Below are 20,413 nucleotides of genomic sequence, written 5' to 3'. Positions count from 1 at the left end.
AATGAGAGAGACTGGAATGACGCCTTTTTCCACTACGACTGTCCTCCAGACAACTTGTTTTTCTTTTTTGGCTGTTCCCAACTAAACCCTTTACAGATAAGGAGACACTGTTTAACCTGAATTAAGGTGATTGCACATATTATAGAAGACGCTTAAATAAGCAAGAAAAAAGTTTTCAGGAATCACAAGACTGAGTTTTAGTATAAATGTAAGAACTTTCTGATTAATTAACCTTACTGAGAAAAAGCATGCAAACTGATGCCTTGGAGAAAAACAAGTGCAATGTGAAATGTTGTTCTAACAAAGGATTTCTTTTTACTACAGTTTACTTGGATTCATGTAACTAAATGAAACAGCATAATGTCTTCACAGTTTTAAATCAGACTCTTGAGACTGGGTAAAGACTCAGAATGTCAAACGTCCTGCAGGATTTCTTGGCGTTTGTTGTCTCGTTTAATTGTTAAAAGCTCACAAACTGATCACCAAGCAAGTAAGTGTTACTGGTGTTACTCAGAAATCCACAGACATGAATAAAAACGGGTTATATTCTCCTAACACTGTTACACACACACAGTTACTTATAATAAATCAGTGTAAACATACAGTTTTATCCATGTTGTGTTTCCTCCTTTCTAAAACATCTGACAAAGGAGATTTCACAGCAGTGCAGGTTCCAGTAGAAACACAGTATAGTGTGACTTTTTGTATAAAATTGTAAAAGTCACAAAGCATAATTTAGTTTCACATGTGATGATTTAAAACCACAAGTGCAACATGTATTTCCTCTCTTTCAGCCTCTCTGTCCTGAGGCAAGGATCAGTGTTTGTCAGCGTGAACACGAGGCATCCGCAGCTTCGTCTGCATGTTTCAGCGCTCACACTGACCTGACTTCTTCAGTCTCAGCTGCCTGCAGCCTTCTCCAAATGTATAAAGCAGCACATTTGCATAATAACAATACTAGTACCACTGACTAACAATCGACTGTGAGCTCAGTTTCATGATTATTAATATTCAAAACTGTCATGATCATTGACCCATGAGCCTGAGTAGCATTTACAGAGAGTTGGGGATGTCAGCAGCCCCTGGATCACGGTGGAGGTCCTCCTCATCGTCAGCAGCTTTTAATAAAAGCAACATGATAGCGGGGACATGTTGGCAGTCATCTGTTCAATTGTGTATAAACTTGTACAAACTAGTTTAAAAAAAAAAAGGAAGGTAAGTTAAAGGTGATCATTTGGTGAATGAAGTGAACTGTGATTGGTGCTTTTCCACTTCCTCTTTGGGAAGAAACCTCCCTGGAGTCTGTCTTCCTGCTGGAAACCCCGATGTGCTTTATGAGAAATCAAGTTAGCATGCAGTGATAGTATTCACTGTCTCACACGATGGATTCACATGGATGCGTAGTGCGCTTTCTGAAAACTAACAGGATCATTTTTGATTTTGTGTAGACATAAAATCATGTTCACCTATTTTTCTGTAATATTTTGACTGACAGTTTTTGTAATTTTGCGTCTGTGCTCTGTACACTGTGCATTCACACTGCAGTCAGTATTAAATCAGATGTGACTGCACACAGCTGGACTGAAGCGCAGACCTCCAGCTTTAATTTAAGGGGTTCATCAAAAGTATTGCATTCAATTTTAATAAATTTGACATTTTTATACGTAATCCTTCATTTTGATGTAGTTACAGGAATACTTTTGCAGGAAGTCGGGATAGATTGGTGTAGATGGTGGGAGATAAAAAACATTAATACTAATAATAAACGTTTAATTTCCCTTTCCAAATAAGTGGTTACACAGTGTAAAATAATTTGTGGGAGAAGCGTCATAATGCAAACACACTGTTACTGATCAGGTGCTCATTAGAGTAAAAATGTCATAGGAGACGTTTTTCAGTCGTGTATTTAGTAAAACAACGAAAAGCGCTCGCAGAAGGAAGCCAGCGAGGAAACCTCATCATCACAACTGAAAGTAAATGTATCTGTCAGTTTGATTTCGGTAAACTGCGCCTGACAGTCGGCTTGGCAGGCTGAATTAAGGAAAAATAAATGTGGCCCGACCGGTGAAATAAAAGCTGCTGGAGTTATCTTAGCTTTGCATCTGAGGTGGTTTTCATCATTTTAAAGTCCTGAAACTTGATCTATTAAATGCCTGCAGTTATCTGTGTCAAGGTTCAAAAGGAAACTCTTTAGCTGTGATTTAGAGCTTCGAGGGGCCGTGACGTGGGCGGCTTAAAGGAAGAAGATATGGGAGAAGGATCAAAGATGTTTAGAGACAAATGATCCCAATGTTAAAGAATTTACTGTCAAAATCTGCCTTTTTCCTGTGATCTGTTCAGCTTCATGAGTTTAGACGAGTCTCGCACACAACGCAGGGAGGAACGAGCCGAGGCCAAGATTCAGCTCAGACAATTAAACGATTAGGAGAAGAGGGGGTGTGTGTGAGTCGTCTCCTCATCCATCGTCTCCCGAATAAAAAAAGTGGATAATCCTGTGACTACATACACAAAACATCTGCTCCAACCTGAGCTTATGCTGTAGGCCAACGTTTGTCTTGTCTTTCAACAAGCAAACATTTTGGAAAACCCGCTAACTCTAGCAGGATTTTAGACTTAATATCTTTATGAACACTGGATTAAATTACAGTTTGTGTTTACTTAGTGAGAACCTTTAGAGCGAACATTAAAGTGCACAATGCTGAGATTTAAAATCCAGTCATGGTTGTTTTATGTATGATTTGATCGTAGTTGTTCGTGTGTTTGGGTCAAAACAACTTTTCATGTCTAAAATCATTTGAGTCTTCCTCCCCTCATCCCAACCAATCACAGCAGATGGCCCCGCCCCTCCCTGAGCCTGGTTCTGCCGGAGGTTTCTTCCTGTTAAAAGGGAGTTTTTCCTTCCCACTGTCACCAAAGTGCTTGCTCATAGGGGGTCATATGATTGTTGGGTTTTTCTCTCTATGTATTATTGTAGGGTCTATAAAGCGCCTCGAGCTGACTGTTGTGCTGATTTGGTGCCGTCTATAAATAAGAGAAATTAAAGGAAGCATGGGCTAAAAAACAAAGCTGGAGCCTGTTGTTTGATCTGCTGTAAGAGGTGGTTAGGAGGAAGAGAAAGAGGTACGTGGACTTCTTTGTGTCTTTAGTTTCTTACATTAGGTCGGAGATAAAAGGCTGAGAGGAGGAGAAAAGCGAGCGCTGAGTGCAGAGGAGGAAGCGAGGTAATCAAGAACAACGTGCTTCTGGGAGAAATTCTGAGAAATGACTCTAAAGGAGGGTGGAAGCCGGTGGGCTTAAGGCTGTGAGAGGTTTGAAGGACTCTACAAAGAGGCGGTGAGTGTTTGAGTGTGATTATCTTCAGTGAGTGAGGTCCTTCATTCACACAGCTGCTGCCAGCCGTCATTCATCATCAGTACAAAACACTTGAGCCTTCCTCTGAACCGGATCAAAGTCCTGCTCTGGTAACACACCTGCTGCCAAAGTGTGTGCAGAAACATGCAGAAGTTTAACAGAACAGGTGGAAACTGCACTGTGAAACACGTTACTGACACATGTTCCTGTTACATTAATCTTCACAAACCACAGAATTTACATTTCCTTCAAAACAGAATTTTGGAGATACAGTGTTGAGGTTTCTTTTGCCGTGTGTTCAACTTTTAACCCTATTCGTCCCTTTTTTGTGGCTGTTAATCTGATTCAGAGCACAAATCCTGATCAGACGCAGGGATGGAGGTCTGCCTGAGGACGCTGGACTTAAAACCTCAAACAACAATTCTGTGTAAGCGTATCTAAATCTGGGAAAACACTGAAGCTGAGAAACTATAATTATTGTGGTCACAAACTGGTGTCAGATGCGCTGTCAGATTTGTGAGCGCAGCTGCTTCTTTGATTTTACCATCAGTGTTTCTGTTGTCCTTAAAGAGAAAAGCAGAGCAACAGCAGTACATGTGATAGTGTGATGGCCTCTAACAAGAACAAACTTTTCTTCTTCTTGTGTTTCCTGCTCTACAAACAAAGACCTCCAGGTTTACAGGTTACACAGTTTTTTGTGGAGAATCAGAAAAATCTCATTTGTGTCGTCATGTGTTTAGTATTGAGGCGACGGGTGGGGATGAGAACTGAGACGTGAAAATAGCGTGCTAGTTTGTTTTATTTGTCTTTTCAAAGACGCTTTTTTTGGACGAGCAACACAGACTAATGGGAGGTTATTTCATGCGATCCAGAGAACACGTTGGCGGACAGCTGGCCATCAGCTGCAGTCTCTGTAATGCATTCAAGACCGAGTTTTAAAACATGTGAAGTCATGCTTCAAGGTCACGAACTTCCCTGTGAACTTTGTGTAGACAAACCAGAGACAGAAAGAGAAAGTCTGAGCTTTTAAAGCGGCACGTTGGTTTGTTAAACAAGACAGAAAATGCATCACCTGCTGAGCGATGCTCAAGGAGTTTAAAGGGTGAATATGCAAAACTGCATCTTTTGGGTGAAGTTTTTAATAAAACTTCACAAGCAGCTTTTTATCATCCTGTGTGATTTGGACGTCTGTGTAAAAGACGAGCTGCAGACGTTAAGGTGATGATTCGATGGTCATAGTCACATTTTTATGACTTCATAAGCAGCTTTGATGCAGAGGACAGGTCTAGAGGTTAAACAGGAAAATGGCGTTGAAGGGAAGAAGTGATGGAGGGAAGACGAGGTGGTCAGAGTGGTGTTTAGATAAGAAAACACAGGCACCAATTAAGTTTCTGATACTGTGACGTTCACTCTGGCTGACCCGCCTCACGTCCTTCACTCGATTGCGGTGTTGGCCGACTGCCCGCTACCGGATCTGCTATGAAAAACAAACATCATCCACCATCACCAGTTTTGACTGGGACTGAAATGTGAGCTGTACTATAAAGGGAACCTGGCCAAACTTCAATCAGTCAAACTTTATTTACATAACCCGTTTCCATGGAGAGACTGCAACAGAAATACGAGCGGGTCTCAACTGTGGCTAGCTGCTAACAGCTAGTAGTTTCTTTACAGCTTAGCAGGTTAAAAAAAGAAACATGAACAGAAAACACTGAAGTAAAATGAAATAAAGACCAAAGAGTGTGCGTTACACGAGCTCTCTTTAATGTCAGAGCGCGCTGGCCCGGCTGAGGCAGGTAAACGTGGCCTCTGGGGTGTTTTTTCTGGATGTGTCCCGTTGCTGCTGTCAAATAAACTGAGGAGAAGAGAGACACCGCTACCTGAATTCACTAGAATAACAAACAGACGAGTCCAGTTTCAGAGCCCACCAGGAGTTATGTGTTACCCGACACCCCGATCTCATTACCAGGGAAATGCGCACACATCGCAGCCTCTGTGGGTAAAGTTTGACTCGGTGCCCCAAACAAGTTTTTCACTGATTTTTCTTGTACTCGTGAAAACCTGCATTTTTTGTTACTTAACATTTTGTTGGGAAATAAATTATATGCCTTGGAAAGCCTGCTGTACAGCTCCCATGTATACGGGGAGTATCCTGACGATTAAGTACCAAAAGTTTTTAATTAAGGAGTCAGATAACTAATGCTCACAACCACAAACCACAAATAATTGCAAAGAAAGCTCTGAGCTAAAAACTAAACGATGAACAGCCTTTGACCTTTTTCAGAAGGCTGCTCGTTTCCAGAGCTATAAAAAATGAGGAGCACTTCTCACCCTCAGAGCTTTTTAAAACTGAAGCATTAAAATGCTCTGTTAAAACTAAGATGATAATATATGTATAATGTAACTAATACAAAGATTTTAATCACATACATGGACTCTAACAAAGTAGCTTTGCATGATCCACGCTTCAAAATAATCCTTGTATATGTTCTGCGGGCCTTTCGTGGAGTTCATACCGTCTGAAATAAACCCTTTTAGCTTGTCTGCCTCCTATCTTCTGATTGGCTTTGCCTTGTAAATGGAAGGTTCAAACATCAGGTGTGTGTGGGGCTTGCAGGTGAAAGTGTTTGCCTTATAAGGATATCCTCTCTCTTTGACGTCAGACTGATCCAAGAGTAGAAAAAACCGTGTCAAACCGAGCATTTGGAGCGAACTTCAACCTTGTAGAGATTAACCGTCCACATGCTGACCTTATTATTAGGAACTTTGGCCATGTTTAATGTTAGCGTCACTATTCTAACAGGACATGCAAAGGAAATGAAAGGCAATCATTACTGTCCAACATGAATTTGCCTACAAAGTCATCCTGAAAATCCAGTTGTAGTCTTTAATGACTGAGCACAGGAGAGGAAACACACACACACACATTCTGGTTTAGTTATCACCACATATTCTATTCAGCTCAGATTTATTTATATACTGCAAATTCACAGAAACAGTAACATCAAAGGTAAAGATCCTACGACATACAGCCATTAATATCACATTTTGTAGTTTTCTCCTTCCTATATATATTCGGCATTTTCTCTTTTTACTGTTTATTTTTTGTTGTCAGTATTTTTTAACCTGCTCTGAGGAGATGAATCTCTGAATTTTTAAAAGGCTTTAAATATTAAATATGGTTTCCCTCGTTAGTTTTATAGACGCGAGTAGTTTGAAACATGCCAGCGTATTTCTCTGAACTATAAAATCTTCTTGTTATTTCAGTAAATTGCAGAGTGTTTTTCTTTGATGCCTCCTGGGAGATGGATAATGTGAGATTTTTGCTCTTTAGTTCGCTGCAAATGTGTGTGTGTCCAAAAAACCCCAGAAAAATGTGTTCACGTTCCGCTGGGAGGTACGAAAAGAGCGGCAGCTTCCTGTGCAAATGGAGAACAAGGCGGCCCTCACCGGCCCCGTGGCCAAGGTGTCGGGCTGGCTGTGGTTTGGTTTCTGTCATCTACAGACCTCCTTTCATTTGAGTCCAAACTCTGAACACGTGAGCGGTGCGATGGCCCGCTCCCCGGGGTCGCCTCTAAGTGTTAGCATGTGCTAACTGAGGCGATGCGTTGCAGCTTGTGTGCGGGTACGGTGACGCTGCGCTGAAACAGAGGGATCACTGTGCTCCAGTCAAGGAACTGTCAGCACACGTTTGTGTGCGTCTCCTCGGGGGAAATCATGCATTTGGACACTCAAACACATTTGTGTTGTTTTGAAAAAGAACCTTTTTGTAACCTTTAATTTGTAGTTTATGTGTTTATTTTCACAGCATTCGAATCTTTAACTGTCACGGCCCCATTTCTTATTTTCTATTGGAATTCTGTCATTTTTCATGTGTTTCCTCTGCCAGTTCAGTTAAAACAGTTCACTTCCTGTTTTATATTGAAGGTTATTTTCCCTCCTTCTCTCACCTGCCCTTCATTAGTGTCTAATTGAATTGACCTGTTCCTTACTCTTCTCTCCCTGGTCTGTGCTGAGTCTCTGTGCAGGGCGTCTTCTCTCTTGTGTTTGATTCTGACTCTTCAGCCTGGCTGTGGTTTGTTTTGTTTGTTGTGGGGTGAAATTTCAGGTTTCTGTGATGTCACTTCCGCCTTTGCTATAAACTGTTGCGTCTGCTCACGAACTTTTCAATTCAGTTCAATTTTATTTACACAGTCGCAGTCGCCTCAGGGTGCTTTATATTGTAAGGTAGACCCTACAATAATACATAGAGAGAAAAACCCAACAATCATATGACCCCCTGTGAGCAAGCACTTTGGCGACAGTGGGAAGGAAAAACTCCCTTTTAACAGGAAGAAACCTCCGGCAGAACCAGGCTCAGGGAGGGGCGGGGCCATCTGCTGCGACCGGTTGGGGTGAGAGAAGGAAGACAGGATAAAGACATGCTGTGGAAGAGAGACAGAGATTAATAACAGATATGATTCAGCAGAGAGGTCTATTAACACATAGTGAGTGAAGAAGAAACACCCAGTGCATCATGGGAATCCCCCAGCAGCCTATGCCTATAATAACCTATATAATAACTAAGGGATCCAGCCCTGATGATAATCAATACAATGTGTGTGACTCCACCAGATGTGCAGCAGTTACAGCTGTTTGTCTTTACTTCTACCTCACGGTCGTTCATCAGCCTGTTAAACAAAAACGAGTCGAGGACCCTGCAAAGAGCACAGTTTGTTTGCCTTTATGTTTTCTTCTGGAGAGACTCTGATTTTGCAGCGTGATGCAGTTCAGCTCCATCCACAAAAGTGTCCTGTGACCAGCTTCTGCTGATGTGGTGGTAATAACAAACAAACTGAGACTTGAGCTGACACCATTCTGATGTCGGTGCAGTTTTTGAGTTTTGTGTTACTGCAGCAGCTGATAATTATTCACAGAAAATAAAGTTCAGTGCAGAGAGGGGAGAATGTCGAGAAAAGAGGACGGTGATTTCTCAGGAGCTGAATTTAAAGGTCAATGTCTCAGACTTTGAGTCTTTGAAGAAAAGAACTGGACAGAGAACAGGAAGGAGCTTTCCTCTGCAGATGGCTAAAGTTAAAGAGATAAGATGCAGAAATTCTGACTAATCAAGGCGTTGTTTCAGAACACGCCAGCGTCCTTGAGGAAAATAAGAACATAGTTGTGGTAAATATTGAACTTTTGGGCCACTGCTGCAACCATTTATATCAATAATCCTTGAAATATGCTTCACATATGTGCCAGAGAGTTTCATAACCACAATATTACTCCACTGAGTTATTGACTGGAATAACAATGCTAAGAACCTTCTGTCTTCATTTTAAATAAGTTACATTCAGCAAAGTTTTCCTCAGAGATGTTTAGATTGAATGTGAGTTTTAGCTTTTTACCTCCACATGTTAACCTTCCTGATGAACTGTGATATGGATGCTGTGGCCGTCAGGCCGGTCGGTGATGCTGCCAGACTTCCTGTCAGAGTTCAGCAGAGAAACAGATGTTTTGAGCATGACGTGAGAAACACCCCTCAGCTGACACACACCAGGTTGTGCTCCACGTGCTCCCAGTCCACGGTGTCGCGTTTCTCTGATCTGTGCCGCTGTGTTGCATGTGAGGTGTTTTTAGTTCTGTGATAGTCGGGAAGACACAGAGCAGGCAGGCCGCTCAGGCAGATGAGGAACCCTGCGAGTTCTTATCTAATCATCGTGTTTTTATCTGCGAGCGTTAACAAAACGCAGCCTCTCCCCCGTCTCGGCATCGGCGGGGTCACCGTCTCTCAGGCCCTCTGTGGAAAATTAATTCAGTGTTTTCAAGGAGCTCAAAAAGCTTGAGGGGTGAAAATGATTTAATCATAATAAAAATGTGTGACTAATGATTCTCTTTGGACTCTTTTCTCATTCACACTCCTCTCTGAGTGTTATTTGTGTCCTTTTCTAGTGGACACTTCAGCAGGAATGCAGCTTCAGCGGGAGTTTAAACGCACGGAGGTGCAGGAAGTGTTGGACTTCATTCACCCTGATTTGCATTTTGAGAATCGAGTTTCTCTGAGATACGTGAGCTTCAACAGCCGCGGGGGAATTTTAACGTTAATGCAACCCATGCAGTTTATATTAAAGTGCAAACTTTTGTACAGTAAAACCAAAAATGCTCCAAGATAACTGAAGGAAACAGTCCATGAAACACTTTAACTGGTTTTTCGTTTTTATCTCCAGCTAAAGAACAAAGCTGCCTCTGATTTTCACAAACAGTTTTCGCCCTTTTGGCCTGTTTTTAACTGTAACCGTTTGTCGGTAAGATAAATTAATTAACTCGGTGATTGTAGCCAGCGTCTTAAAAGTACAAAATTCCTCAGTGCTTATGTCAGTTTGGAGCCTTGGATACAAAGACGGAAACTCTGAAGAAGGCCGCAGCCCGCTCGTGAGTTTATATAAATGTAAAGATAGTAATTTAATAACAAATGATTCGTGTTGGTAGTTAAAGACCTGCTGGGAGACGCTCACAGAGCAGACTGCTGTAGGTCAGAGGAGTCTCCTTAATAAAAACACTGTTTCTAAATTTAACCAAACACTTACTGTTGATGGATATCAAGGTGTTTTCATGCAAAGAGTATATTTGTAACTTTGTCGTGTATCCCTTTAAGTTACGAACGCTCTCTGACTCGCAGTGAAACTGCCAGAAGCACCATGTTTGATTGGTTGGCACAACTTCAGTGCTGATAATGTACCAGTCAGCAACCTGTCATTGCTCTTTGTGTAATATAAGTTTGGTTTTTAAATTCCTACAAAATGTTTTGTGTCAAATTCACAAAGAAGACAATTTAAACTTTATAAAATAGCTGAAACTTCCCACTTCAGAAATAATGAATTTAGTAACTTCTTCCATCACTGGATGTTAATGCACGAATGACTTTATTAGGAAACCTGTGACTCCACACTGTAGAGCAAACTGGTGCCTTTAATGGTAAAAAGCCATTTCCAGAATAAGTTGATCTAGAAAATGAACAAAATTAGCAAGAAAATAAGGAAATGCTTCTTAAACACGACCCCACAGGACCCCAGATGTGCTCACCCACCCTCCACTGCCCAGTGCTTAAATTAAAAAAACACATTATTGACTGAATTATGGTGACAGTAAATAAAACTTGGGGCCTCTCCAGGATTTCCTGGAGATAAGGAGCATATTTTTATAATTTGTAGTCAGATTTATGGACGTTTATTCGCGCTCAACATTTTAAGTTGATGATATTTTTTTGAATTATAAGATGCACTAAATCTAAAAGTATGTTTTGTTTTATTACTGTGTCCACATATGACTGATTTATGACTCTAAGGTTTCCATTACCCGCTCAATTTAACCCTTTTCTGAAAGATCCTAAACTTCCCAAATTATGGGAATGTGCATCCTCTTTTTTCTTATATGATATTAAAACAAATATTTTTGCATCTTGGACTGTTTTTCAAAGAGGAAGTGGGACACGACAGATAACTCCGTAAAGATGGTGATGAGTGTGGTATTTAGAGCCCTGAAAAGCATGTGATACAGTATTCGAGCATGTTGAATGTGTGATTGCTGTCAGAGACCTTTGTGAAAATATTTCCCTGATTCATTATGACTCAAAGAAAAGCTGTGAGCTATCGGTGCTGAAATTAAAAACAGACTATTTTCTGCACGGGCCAATAAATTAGCAATAAATCTAATGAGGGGGAGATTTGGAGCTAATATTTTCAGCCTGAGGACTGTTGGCCGTTGCTCTGTGGTTGCAGCTCCGTTGGACTCGGATCAAAGGTGGTTCCCCTGACGTCCGCTACACTGAACAGATGTAGTAGCTGTAAACAGACCTGACTTTCTTCTCCTACTAGGTGGTGTTTGCGTCTGTCTGAACAGATCACACACGAGCATGCATGAATGTGTGAAAAATGTTTCTGTGTTTGTATTTCTGAGTGATGGCGAGATGCAGCACTGAACAGTTTAACATCACAGTTACACTCAGGATGCAAACTGATGGAGGAGACGTGAAATCACCAAATATGGAGGTGAACTCTGAGATGGATTTTTCTGCATTTGACTTTTTAATGAAGCGTGAAAGCTCAGACTAACAGAGCGTCATGCTGCGCTGCAGGCAGGGAGCAGAGCTGCACATGGCGTGATTTGATCCAACCTGCCCCACGGGTCCCTCAGGCCATTCTCCTATCGAGTGATTGAGGGCTTCCAACTCTGAGGGAGTTATTTACTGCACTAATGTGCCAAGACTGTATCCAAAACAAACTTGTATTACCTCTATTTTTAGTTTGTTTGATGATGAAAAACAAATCACGCAGGGAGGTACGGCCTTAAACATAATACTAAAAAAACACTTCATTACGAAACGACTTGGACCTGGCACTTTGATTTCTGAACAATGAAAGTCTCACAGATGATTCATTCTTACTTTAACCCAAAGATTAAGTTAACATCTTTAAAATTACTCGGTTACAGTTTTAACTGAGCGTGTTTTTTAGGGGTGCGTAAAAACGGAGCTTATGGAGAAACACAAAGATACAAACCCACTCGAGAGCCCTGCCTGGATTCCTGCTAACCTGAGAGCCACTGCGCCCGTTATTAGAATAATCAATTCATTACCATTAATGCAGAAAGGTAAAATATATATATAAATGAGCCACATTAGAATATTAACTTTAGTTAGTAGCTGTAATGCAGTGACTGCTTGAGGAGCAGTCACGTGAAGATAAAACTTTTATTTTCCAAAAAAGAAGCAAAATGTTTTATCAAAATTCTTCCTGAAGAAAAAAGTGAAGCAGGCGATGAAGTCGAGCTCAATCCCGGCAGATCAGCTGATCTCATTGCCAGCTCACATCAGCTGATGGCTCATTTCCAGACGGAAAATTTCATAGATTGAATTCTTTAAATCTGTCTACAGCTGCTGCACATCTGCAAGCCACTTTACAACCCAGCTCCGTGCAGCTCTTCCCGTTCATGCTGTGTCTGACATTTCATTGAGTTACATCATAGATATCGACACCTCGATGCTACATCTGACCATGTGAGAGGCAGGGTTCTGATTATGATCAACTCATATATTACTTTTTTAAAGTAATGCCAGAACTAAGAAAATATGACAATTTTTTGTACGTTTTACTGCAGGAACACATTTAACACTCTCCCACAGTGAGCAATCGTGCCTGTGAGCTCACTGTCCTGACGATAAATGGTTAAATCGGGTAAAGAGGAAAAGATTTAATACATGTGAATCAGCTGTGCTGCTGTATGTGTCTGTGCTGAGTGTCTGTTTCATGCTGTGACAGACAGTCACAGTCAACTTCCACTGAATTGCAGCTTGAGAAGATTGCATAGCTGCAAAGATGGACTTGTTATTTTTGGGTTGGGGCCCTCTATAGCTTTCTCTGCTGATGGAAATAACAATCTTAGAAGTTATCTTGGGCCCTGTGGGTCATGGTGTGGGTGCCTCATGGTCACTGAGTTCCTGGCACTGAGAGGAGGCGGCAGCACCATAAAACGTGGACACTGATCAGATGCTTTGTTTTGTTTTTTGCTAAGCAGGTAGCGCCCTGTGTCCCTCTCACTTCCTATAGCTGTCACCTCATGTACATGAAGACAGATGGGAAAGGTTAGAAAAAGTCACTCTGAGCTTTCCGTGTATTCATTCAGACCACTGTCATCCTCACTGAGAGCTACCTGCATGTAAAAACTCACTACTACTAACTCACTAGTGGAGATTGTTCTGCAGGAGAAGCATGTTGCACTTTAGATTTTAGCAACTTGCTAAATGTATAAATGAGTTCAGCAGGCTAACAGAGGAGGCATGATCCTGAGCTTTGCTTTCAAACACAGGCCTGTTTTCCTTTCACTGCAGCTGAATGTAAAAATGCTCTCTGGGAGGCAGGCTCGTCCCTCCTGTGCTAACATGTCGTGTTTGGCTGAAGCAAGCATGTGTGCAAATCATGTTGCACCGCTCGCCAAGGTCTGAGCGCACACACGCACACTTTTAATGAAGCAAATCCAGTTTTAATCACCTCCCTGATTGCAGGCAATCAGTGTTCATCACAGGGAACGATCAATCACACGCACACACAGCAAAGCCACACACACAGATGTTACACAGACTCGTATTCACCCTGACGCTCTTTCACACTTATGCACCCGCTCACAGTGAAAATAAAATACTCTAGACTTTACACTCGGTCTCTCCTGAACTTTTCACATACAACACAAATTATAATAGCAGTTTAAGTTTGCTCTACCATGACCAACATTAAACTCAGTAATGATGTTTCAGTAATAAGATAATGATACTGCAAGGAGCGAGTTTGCTAAACAGATGCTTGATTTGATGTTGATCAAATCCGACTGCTCAGTTTATTGTTTGGCGTCTTGACTTTTTCTTAGTTACTTGAATCTTGAATCAACTTTTTTAAAGTAATGCCAGAACTAAGAAAATATGACATTTTTGTACGTTTTACTGCAGGAACACATTTAACACTCTCCCACAGTGAGCAATCGTGCCTGTGAGCTCACTGTCCTGATGATAAATGGTTAAATCGGGTAAAGAGAAAAAGATTTAATACATGTGAATCAGCTGTGCTGCTGTATGTGTCTGTGCTGAGAGTCTGTTTCATGCTGTGACAGACAGTCACAGTCAACTTCCACTGAATTGCAGCTTGAGAAGATTGCATAGCTGCAAAGATGGACTTGTTATTTTGGGTTGATGGAGGCAGATGATCCACTGAGGCGACCCCTAAAGGGAGCAGCCCAAAGAAGGAGGAGATAACTTCACTATCATTCAAGTTATACACCAATCAGTGCGTGTCTGAACAGGATTTTGGTGCATTGGTACAAAATATAGCTGTAAGGAACTGTGGCACAGCTGTGATGCAACAAAAGTGCAGTCCTGCATCAGTTTTTAAAGAGGCTCTTTATTCATTTTGTTCATTTAGTCAGTTCTTTTACATTCACAGTCATTCTTTTGGTTAGTTTTCATTTTAACACGACTTCTGCCTCCATAGACACGTCATTGCACTGAACAGCAGTGACAAACATGGTTTTCACTTGTTGATGTGAGACTTGCATTCGTCTTCTCGAGTCTTAATCTAACCTGTGTAGGCAGATTTATGTCCCTGCATCATGTGTGTGTGCTCAAAGTAGCTCACACACCGATGCATGTGCAGCACAAAGTTCAGCAATCAGCAAATGTTTGCCATTATCCAAAAAATCTCCCTTTCACACACACACACACACACACACACACACACACACACACACACACACACACACACACACACACACACACTTAGTTTGGTTTGGCTGTTCTCAGAGATCATTGAAAATCCTGCTGTTGACTGGATGATAAAGTTAAACAGAGCGATATAATTATCTGATTATACGTTTGGATACACCTGGTACTTTTATATTAGCGATGAGGACGAAAATGCTCTTAAATAGTTACACAGTTGCACAAGTCTGTATCCATCTGATCTACAAATAGAATAAAAGGATACATAAAGGAGAAATTGGAGAGCTTGTGGCTTTTACTGCTGTGCCTGATTAAAATTAGTAAGAAAATTGTGCTTTGGTGTAAAAACTCACGTGTGGCCAGTGCAGAAAGGACAAATTGACACTCTGACCTGGACTCACTAATCCTGACCTCGCTGACACACACACGCCGGTACACACTCACACATGAATGGATTACCGAACGGGCCTTTTAAGCACAGGCCCGGGGGGGCCGAGAGGTCACAGGACCCCTGCAAAGAGCCTCTGTGTGAAGTAAGTGTTTGTAAAGTCACAGAGTTCAGTGAAAAGGCACAGAGGAGCACAACATAACCATAAAGAGACACAAAGTGACCTTAAAGAGGTGAGGACGACTACAACACGATGGAAAACAAAAAAAGGTCTCTGGCATCATTTTGAAGTCGTTTTATGTTGTGAAACCATTTTTGTCTGTTGTGTCGCTTTGTGTTCTCATCTCTTTCTGTAGCTTTAGTAGTTTTTAGGAGTTTGTTGTCATTGTGGTTATTTTGTGTCTTTGTGTGGTCCCTTTTTTTTATATCATGGTATTTTTTAGCTTCATTATCTCTGTGATCATTTTGTTTGGGGGGTTTTGTCGTTTCTTGCCTCTTCTTGGTCATTTCTCAGCATTTCCTTTTGTGATTTTTATTCTCTTTGTTGTTATTTTATACCTGGAGTCCATTTTTAATAATCCATCCACCCTCTCACCCACAAACATGGACTCACAATGAGTGGAATACAAAGCTTTACTTTGTAAAACTCGAAGCTGTACTTGAATCAAGATGTGTCGAGGCTGTGACCTCTCGCCATCCAGCAGTCATCACTAATCCAGATCACCTCTGGCCAATCAGAAGCACTCAGCATTACCTCCGGACTGTGATTGAAAGGAAAAGCAACATTTAGGCATTTAACTGAATTACATCCAGACTCAGTGAAACTTTGACCAGTCGACTGCACTTATGGCCACTAATGAAGACAGACAGACAGTCTGAATGAACCCATTCTGCTTCCAACCATTGGAAGTGATTTTATGCGGACGCTTCCTTGTTTTGTTTTGGGGGGTTTTCCAGGTGACTGCTGACTTTAAAAATGTGCAGGTCTGTTCAAGTTATCAGGAAAACAAAAGGAAAAGTTAAAGGGAAAGAACCTGGACGTACAGCAGTCCTGTGTGACATAAAGCTTTTGGTTTCCTCTCTTCTTCGGTATTTCATTTCATATTTTCCACTGTGTCCCCCTCGGGCAGAGTAACTTTCCTTCCATCATGCGGTCTACTTCCCATCCCCACTTCACTTGATCGATGGGATCTATCAGACTCGGAGCCAAATGCCGCAGCTCCGTAAAATAAGAATCTACTTATATCCTGCTGATATCTGTGGGGCTTCACTCTTACTGTAAAATCATTCATGGTGGTTATCGTTAGCAGAAAGTTTGAGAAATAATTCAAGTATTAAAAAACAGCTTTATACTAATCTGAAAATTCCCCAGCTGGAGTTCTAAGAGAGGAAAAAAATCTACGGAGGCCTGTTTGCTCAGAATATGAGCTGATTTAAAATGTTAGCACACGGCTAACAGTCTGGGTTAGTTTGTTGGTGACCTGCTCTCAGCCCCTCAAGCTTTAAATGAGTTGATGACACATTTTTGTCTATTTCTATAACACGTTTCATGTTCTGTTCCTTTAACCTCTATAAATCTGCCCACTTCAGTTACATGTGTGACGCCCTGAGGAGTCTCGGAGCTGTGAGAGGGTCGATTATCTGAATGAGAAACGAGCTGTGAAGATCTCATTTAGGAGCCTGAACAGATGTGGCTGTTACATCTGATTGCACACACAACTTTGCTGTGTGTGTGTGTGTGTGTGTGTGTGTGTGTGTGTTCAGTCTTTACTAGTATAAAAGCAGTTCCAGTTTCCGCTTTGGATGTAAAAATATCAGGATCATACTCTGATGGGTGAAATCTGCCTTTATATTTTCAGGCTGTTTTTTGCACCTTTCGTCTCAGTTTCTGTATTCTTACCTGCAGTGTGTCTAATCCACCATTGTGCATATTATCCTACACGTATGCCAGTCTGTGATTAGTCAGCTCTACTATTAAGAGTCACATCGAGGGTGATTTCCTGTGCAGAAGGAGAATTTTTCCGTTTTGTACTTCACAGCCGTTCATCAAGTCTCACTCTGAGTTTTGTCAATTTCTTCATCAGACAAAGATGCAAAATAAACTGGAGGAACCATTAATCACAGAAGAAGACCTAAAGCAAAGTCTGCACCTTTTCTGCCTTTTTGTACTTGTAGGACTGAGGAATCACTTTCATTCATCACTCCTTTTATTATTTTTTCAATGGGGGCCTCGGTGAAACTCCTGAAGACTAAGTGTGATTAAAGGCTGTGCAAATAAACTTGACTGCACAGCTCTACAGTTGAGCCTTCCTCCATTCTTCAGCCCTTTCTCCTCTCTGTTTTCCACGGTTGATTAGCGAGCAGAAACTCTTGTGCGTCCCGTTAACCCGATGAAAGCGGCGTGATTGTCAGAGCGGTGATTTATTTCTTTTTAAATGTCCTCTGGTGCGGCTCAAGTGTAACAAATGTGCCGTGCTGCATTCAAAGCCGCGACTCTTTTGAGCCATCGGGACGCACAATCAGCGTCTCCACGCACACGCCGGACTGTGCTGCACATCCGCAGTGTGGGGTCCGCTTCTTTGGCTCGCAGGCCAGGCCTGAATGTTGTGACGGTCTTGTTGAGTTTCACGGTTAGTTTCCTTCCTTCGTTCAAGCGATTGTTTGCATCACAGGCAGGTCAGTGCGGCGGGAAAATGACGAGAATTTCAAGGTTAATTCGCTGCTTTTACTCCAGTTAATATTTGCAGCGTGAGGTCACAGATTTACACCGTGACCCTGATTCAAATGTAACGCAGGTGTTTGAATGAATAGTCAGTTACGGAGCGGCCGCCTGAAGGACTTTCTGTCCACGTCAGCCTTCAAACCTGAACTTAAAGACGTGTTCACAGCAGTGGACTTCTTATAAACCTTTAGCTTTTTATTATTTCTTGACAGAGCTACTTTGTCTAACACATTATTGTTTTTATGATTTATACTTAGAGTGTTTTTTACTTGTAACTGAATCATTTTTAATGCATTTAAATGTGTGTATTATGTGTTTTTCTTGAGCGGTAATGGTGGTCAGCTTACATTTATTATTATTATTGTTGTTACTGCAGAGTCCTACTCTGGATGAGCCTGTAGTTTAACAGCGGTGGACTATAGTTGGAACTAAAAGTTGTTTTCATTGCTGTTTTATCCTCGGATTATCTTTTGGTCGCAGGGATGATGTGGATGTTTTGCCCCAGCAGCTCAGAGAGTTGTTTTTCATTTTGCTATAAATTAGACGAAACAGCACAAATGTATTATCATTAAATCAGTTGTCAGGCGGGCAAACGGCTAAATTAAACTCCGCTGAGGAGCTTAAATGTGATTTAAATCATGAAATGTTGGCACTTTTCATTACTCCAACAAAACTTGCACTATTAAGTTTCAGACTGCATTTGGATTATTGAATTATATGTCATTTCTCTGTAGATGTGTTGCATGCTGGTGTGAACCTGAGTCCTCTTCGATCCAGTTTCACTCGCAGCTGTGGAAGTTTCGGGTTGACACACTTTACAGAGCAAACAGTGCAGCAGTCGGGCAAAGCCGAGAGGGTTTCAGGGTTAATTTGACCTGCTTGCTCAGGTCGTTTTCTGCCTGCTTTAGCAGCGACTCCCCAGAGACGAGCGCAGCAGCAGCCTGCAGCATGCAGCCTGCAGCCTGACTGATGACCTGATGCTGCCGTGTGTGTCAGTGAGGGCGAACGATTAGGAGAGATGTATTCAATAAAACATATTTTATTGAAGTAGCAATACAAACTATATAACACTAATAAAATAAATCCATTCTCAGTTTAATGGAGTTAAAATGCAGTTTTTCTGAGCATTATGGAAACCTCCAAACAGTTCACGCAGCTCTGGATGAGACGATGAACTTCAAAGTGAAAGGTTTTCACTCGATTACTGATGAAGTTAAAGACACCTCAAATATTTTCAGTTAATGTGACTTATTACTCACTCACACGGTTTATGTTAACTCAGCTTTCTTGATGATATCTTGCAGGATCTGCATTTTTTTTGCCTTGCAAAATTTTAATAGGAGACATTTGAAGCTCATTTTGCAGATGTCTGTGTTGTTTTTGTCATTTCAATTGAAGGATGTGTAAATTATGGTGCATTATAATTAAACAGCTAAACTCCTGAAATGTGTTTCTGGATGTTTAAGGCAGTGAGATAAAAAAAAGCACTTGTGGCTTGTGAGAGCTGACGCTGAATAAAGGCGCGTTTGATCGAACAGCCTCTCTCCTCCATCTCTGTCAGATGTGAGGAACGGTTCAGCTGTCTTCTGGGAGGAGGGGGTCAGCGGTGGGTACCAGGCCCTGCTGTTAGACGAGGATAAAGGCTGGCTGCTGGTCGGAGGGAAAGACCACATCTACCTGCTGAAGTCTGACAGCTTGGATCAGCCCTCGCGGAAGGTAAAGACACAAAGATTCAGTGTTGCTGTATCTTAATTGCGCATGTTCAACAACAGTCTGCACATGCTGATCTGGATAGATTTCACTTTAATCACTTCCTCTGGCACAGAAAGCAACCACAGCTCTGGAGCCCAAATGATTATTTGATCTGGCAGAAAATCAGTTGGTAACATTTGTAGTCGTTCGAGTCGTTTTGTTGCCAGCGTTGCTGATTGATGCTCGTTTCTTTCAGATCTACTGGCCGGCTGCCAGAGAGCATGTGGAGCACTGCAGGCTGGCTGGCAAAAGCCTGGAGGTAACACACTGAGTCACTCTGAGTTCAAAGTATGAAGTAATCCAAAATATTAAACAATAAGCATATTTTAGTATGTGCACAGTTTGTGTGCATTTAGTTTTATCATACAAACAAACTCTAATCACAGTTTATCTCTACAGTAATAAATATCAGCTACTCTGGTGTTTTGCCAGTGTTACAACGACTGGAATAAGTGAAGAATTACATTAGACATTAACACGTTTTTGTGTTTTTATTTTGCAGACTGAATGTGCCAACTTTGTGCGGCTGCTGCAGCCTTTCAATAAGACCCACGTTTATGCTTGTGGTACCGGCGCTTTCCACCCACAGTGCACTTACCTGCACCTCGGACACAACACAGAGGTACCAGCCAAAGCGGCGCAGAGGGTTGGCTGTGATGGCATTCAAAACTTTAAAAACCTGATATTTCTGTCAGTGTGTTTTATATGTGAAAGAGTAAATCTGCTCTGCCTCTTAACAAAGTACATTTGTTTTTGTTGTTTTTATTTAATCTCGCTGATTATTTCCAAACATAGAAACTGTGATGTGAAATTCAGACGTTTTCAGTTCCACAGTTAGATGTTCGGCTCTGCCAGATCCAGGCAAGCCAGAGGACCCAGTTCTTTGCTTAAAAGAGAAAGCTAGCACTGCCATTTTGTCTAATGTGCTGACTGGAAACATACGCACATGCGGCCCTTG

The 20,413-nt window shown here is 41.6% G+C and overlaps 1 protein-coding gene across 1 annotated transcript in view; it reads left to right on the top strand.

Annotated features, from left to right (window-relative positions):
* Nucleotides 1–20,413, top strand: part of si:dkey-49n23.1 (semaphorin-3D) — a 111,316-nt gene that overhangs the window by 68,488 nt on the left and 22,415 nt on the right. The window contains exons 3-5 of the mRNA XM_031735721.2: nt 19,265–19,419; nt 19,652–19,714; nt 19,958–20,077. Coding sequence (XP_031591581.1) covers nt 19,265–19,419; nt 19,652–19,714; nt 19,958–20,077 — 338 coding nt within the window. The remainder of the gene's footprint in view (nt 1–19,264; nt 19,420–19,651; nt 19,715–19,957; nt 20,078–20,413) is intronic.

The sequence above is a fragment of the Oreochromis aureus genome, linkage group 5, assembly GCF_013358895.1.
Source record: "Oreochromis aureus strain Israel breed Guangdong linkage group 5, ZZ_aureus, whole genome shotgun sequence".
Lineage (NCBI taxonomy): Eukaryota > Metazoa > Chordata > Actinopteri > Cichliformes > Cichlidae > Oreochromis > Oreochromis aureus.
The sequence above is the reverse complement of the archived record's forward strand: the minus strand, read 5'-3'. Positions and strand labels throughout refer to the sequence as shown.